This window comes from Galeopterus variegatus, unplaced genomic scaffold, assembly GCF_000696425.1.
Source record: "Galeopterus variegatus unplaced genomic scaffold, G_variegatus-3.0.2 Scaffold1268, whole genome shotgun sequence".
Classification (NCBI taxonomy): Eukaryota; Metazoa; Chordata; class Mammalia; order Dermoptera; family Cynocephalidae; genus Galeopterus; species Galeopterus variegatus.
Window position 1 is genome coordinate 205442 of NW_007727379.1, and position 3015 is coordinate 208456.

The 3015-nt window shown below is 43.4% G+C and overlaps 1 protein-coding gene across 1 annotated transcript in view; it reads left to right on the plus strand.

Moving 5' to 3' along the window:
• The window catches only part of ANKRD66 (ankyrin repeat domain 66), a 7802-nt gene extending 4926 nt beyond the window's left edge, over nucleotides 1-2876 (plus strand). The window contains exon 3 of the mRNA XM_008575969.1: nucleotides 2319-2876. Within this exon, the coding sequence (XP_008574191.1) occupies nucleotides 2319-2517 (199 nt within the window). The 3' untranslated portion in view covers nucleotides 2518-2876. The remainder of the gene's footprint in view (nucleotides 1-2318) is intronic.
• The last annotated feature ends 139 nt before the right edge of the window (nucleotides 2877-3015 follow it).

Consider the following 3015-nt stretch of genomic DNA (forward strand, 5'->3'; position numbering starts at 1 on the left):
ATCTTCATTCTCTCTTCTGTATTTTTAGTTTTTTCCTATTCCTTCCCTTGACTTCTTTTTGGGCTGTGAGCATGTTCAAATGGATCTTATTAAACAAACAAACAAAACTTAGAGGCCCCTCTGACTTCTTCTGTATCTTTCTTCTTCCCTATATTTCTAGGCTACTTGAAAGTTAATCACATCATTGTGGAGATAACGTAGCCTCATCCACTCCTTGTACTGAACCAGCTTTCACCTACGTTATCAGGGAGTTCCTCGTTGCTAAATCAATGCCGCTTCTCAATTCACATCAACCTCTGCTTAATTCAGTATTTGATTATCCCTGAAGCTCTTTACCCCTTGCTTCATCTGATGGTACTCTCTTCTTGTTTTCCTTCTACCTCTCTGATCTACCTCTCCTCATGTTTTTTTTTTTTTATTAGCTTCTTCTAAGAATAAATTTCATGATTTATTCTTGCATGCCTTTCAGATGCTGAAATTCCTCAGGGTCCTGTTCTTGGCTATCCCTCACTGACTTTCTCTGACTAATCTCAGCTCCTCCAGTAAAGCAGTGGATGGGTGAATGTGATATATGACATCCACATAAGTGAAAGGGAGTAGAAGTGGCTCTGCCCAAATAGTGGGGAGTGCTATTACTAGGAAAAGTGGGCAGGCAGTGTTGAGCAGACAAAAACAACAAAGGTTAACCGTATCACATGTGAGTCATTTCTGTTCGTTATCATTTCCCACTAGGAACGTCCCTTCTGACAGAGGATTTAGAGAGAAAGAATCCTGAATTAAGGGGGAACTAATCTGATCCTTGAAAGATAGCTAGGACCTGGCTAATGGAGGAGGGTGAAAAACTGTTGAGCTGGAGTGAAGGCATCAAGTTGGATATTGATGTGTTTATCAATTTATAGGTTGTGTGCATATGTGAGTAGGTGGAGGGATAGTGAAAGGATAGCAGAGGGGTGGGTGGCCTGGCTAAGCAGAGCATTCACACTAATGAGAAGTGGAGGACGGGGTGGGGGGTGGTGGTGACCATAGTGAGCCAGGAAGGCAGGTGCGTGTGAAATCATCAGGGGAATGACAAGCTGAAGCAGATGCGTTACCAAGCTACCCCACAGTGGAGGAGGTGGGAGTGGTGCTATGCAGTAGCATCAGAGACATTTAGACTCAAGGCAAGAAGTTCACTTAAGGAATTTCTTAATGATTCATGTCGTGAGTAGATGATGAAGGAAAAGGATACAAGAGAACTTTGACAGAAGCCCAGACGGTGTTTGACAATTTTCTGAATATCCTAAGGATCATTGTGGAACAATTCAACTTTTAATCAGTCTCTCTAAGTGGTGATCCATTCTTTCCACAAATATGTTTGAACCCTACTAGGTGCATGGCATTGAGCTAGACTAAAAAGGACATAAACGTAAATTAGATACAGTGCGGGACATGAAGAATTTCTCTGCCTGGGCAGGGAAATAACTTGTTTATATAAATAATACTAGTACAAGATACAGCGTAACAAGACAAGGAGGGATGCCATGAGATCTGAGTATTGAAAGGTCACTTCTGGCTTGCGGGAGGTGGGGCTGGGGAGCGGGGGCCACGCAGGTTTGCTATCCTCTGTGTGAACTGTGCTTTTAGTAACAGTTTGCATGTAAAATGCCGTCTGCCCTGCCTATATCATTGTCTGTACTCCTGAAGTCTACTTGTCCTCGTTGGTTTGAATTTTATCTCTGTGAGGTGGCTTTCACTAATGTCATTAAGTCAGTCATGTATTCACCTTTGGCCTCATAAACAAAACTGGACATATGTGTGCTTAATGTATATAATGTGTATAATGTATAATGTGTGTATAATGATCCCTTTATCTGAGCATCTGTCTGTCCATCTACAACTAGTTTTTATATAATCCATCTGTACATGCAATGCATATGTAGTTATGAGTGATTTTTATTCCTTATATGTTTCTGTACTTTTAAATTGTATTCAATGAACATACATTGCTTTTATAATTAGGAAAAAATAATTAAAAATAAACAAAGGAAAACAGCCTCCCAATAATATGCAGGTTGCTCTATAAACGTGAGCATGTTAAGAATTAGCATCTTCAAGCTAATGACTGTCTTTGATCCTACCACATTTCTGTCGGGTCACACCATTTTTCTCCACCTTTGAGTAGTTTCTCTAGTGTCTGAGACCTCCCTAGGTGTACACTTGGAAGTGCCCAAACTTGGCCTCCTTCCTTCCTGACTGTGCAGAGGGCGGGCAGAGGGGCCGACTCTGAAGCCACGAGGGCCCCGCTCTCGGCCTTCAGAAGCCGCTCTCTTCTCTCGTAGGGCCGAGCCCGAGTGCCTGGGCCACCGCCGCGCCGCCCGGCAGGAGGGGCTGCCGCTGGATGAGCGGGACGCAGAGTGGGACGCCAAGAAGAAAGAGCTGGAGCTGTCTCTTCCTTCCCCAAATCGAAATACTAAAAAAAAGAGCAAGAAAAGTCGAGGCCCCCACAGGCTCAGCAACATCAAGGAGCAGAGACTATGAAAAGGCTGGAGCCTGGGGGACTCCTGTGTTTAAATGGCAGGAGACTTTCCCCCGCCCCAGACTAAAGGTCTTGGGCATGTGTTGTCTTCACATGATTTCACTCACAGATTCTCAGCCCGCTTCTGCCAGAAGCTCATGACCTGTCTTTCACTTTGAAAGTCTTGCCCGCGTGCTCTGTACGTGGGCTGTTGTATTCTTGCTAAAATCTGTTTGATCACAAGAATACAGGAGGGACAAATGTCAGCTGCTTGCTCACTGTCATCAGTGATTTGCACTGTCAGCACCCCCTGACACCCCTCCCCACTCCCTCCCTCCAATTAAAGAATTTCAGGGGACAAAGAAAGAGTACTCTTAAGGAAACTTGATTTTTTTCAATGCAAGAAAAAAGTGAAAACAAAAATCTCAGAAATTCCCGATATAACCAATTCAGTCAGTCAATTAAAAGAAAAAATTTATTTGCTGTTGCATATACCAAGCAAAGAGGTGAACGAATGTATT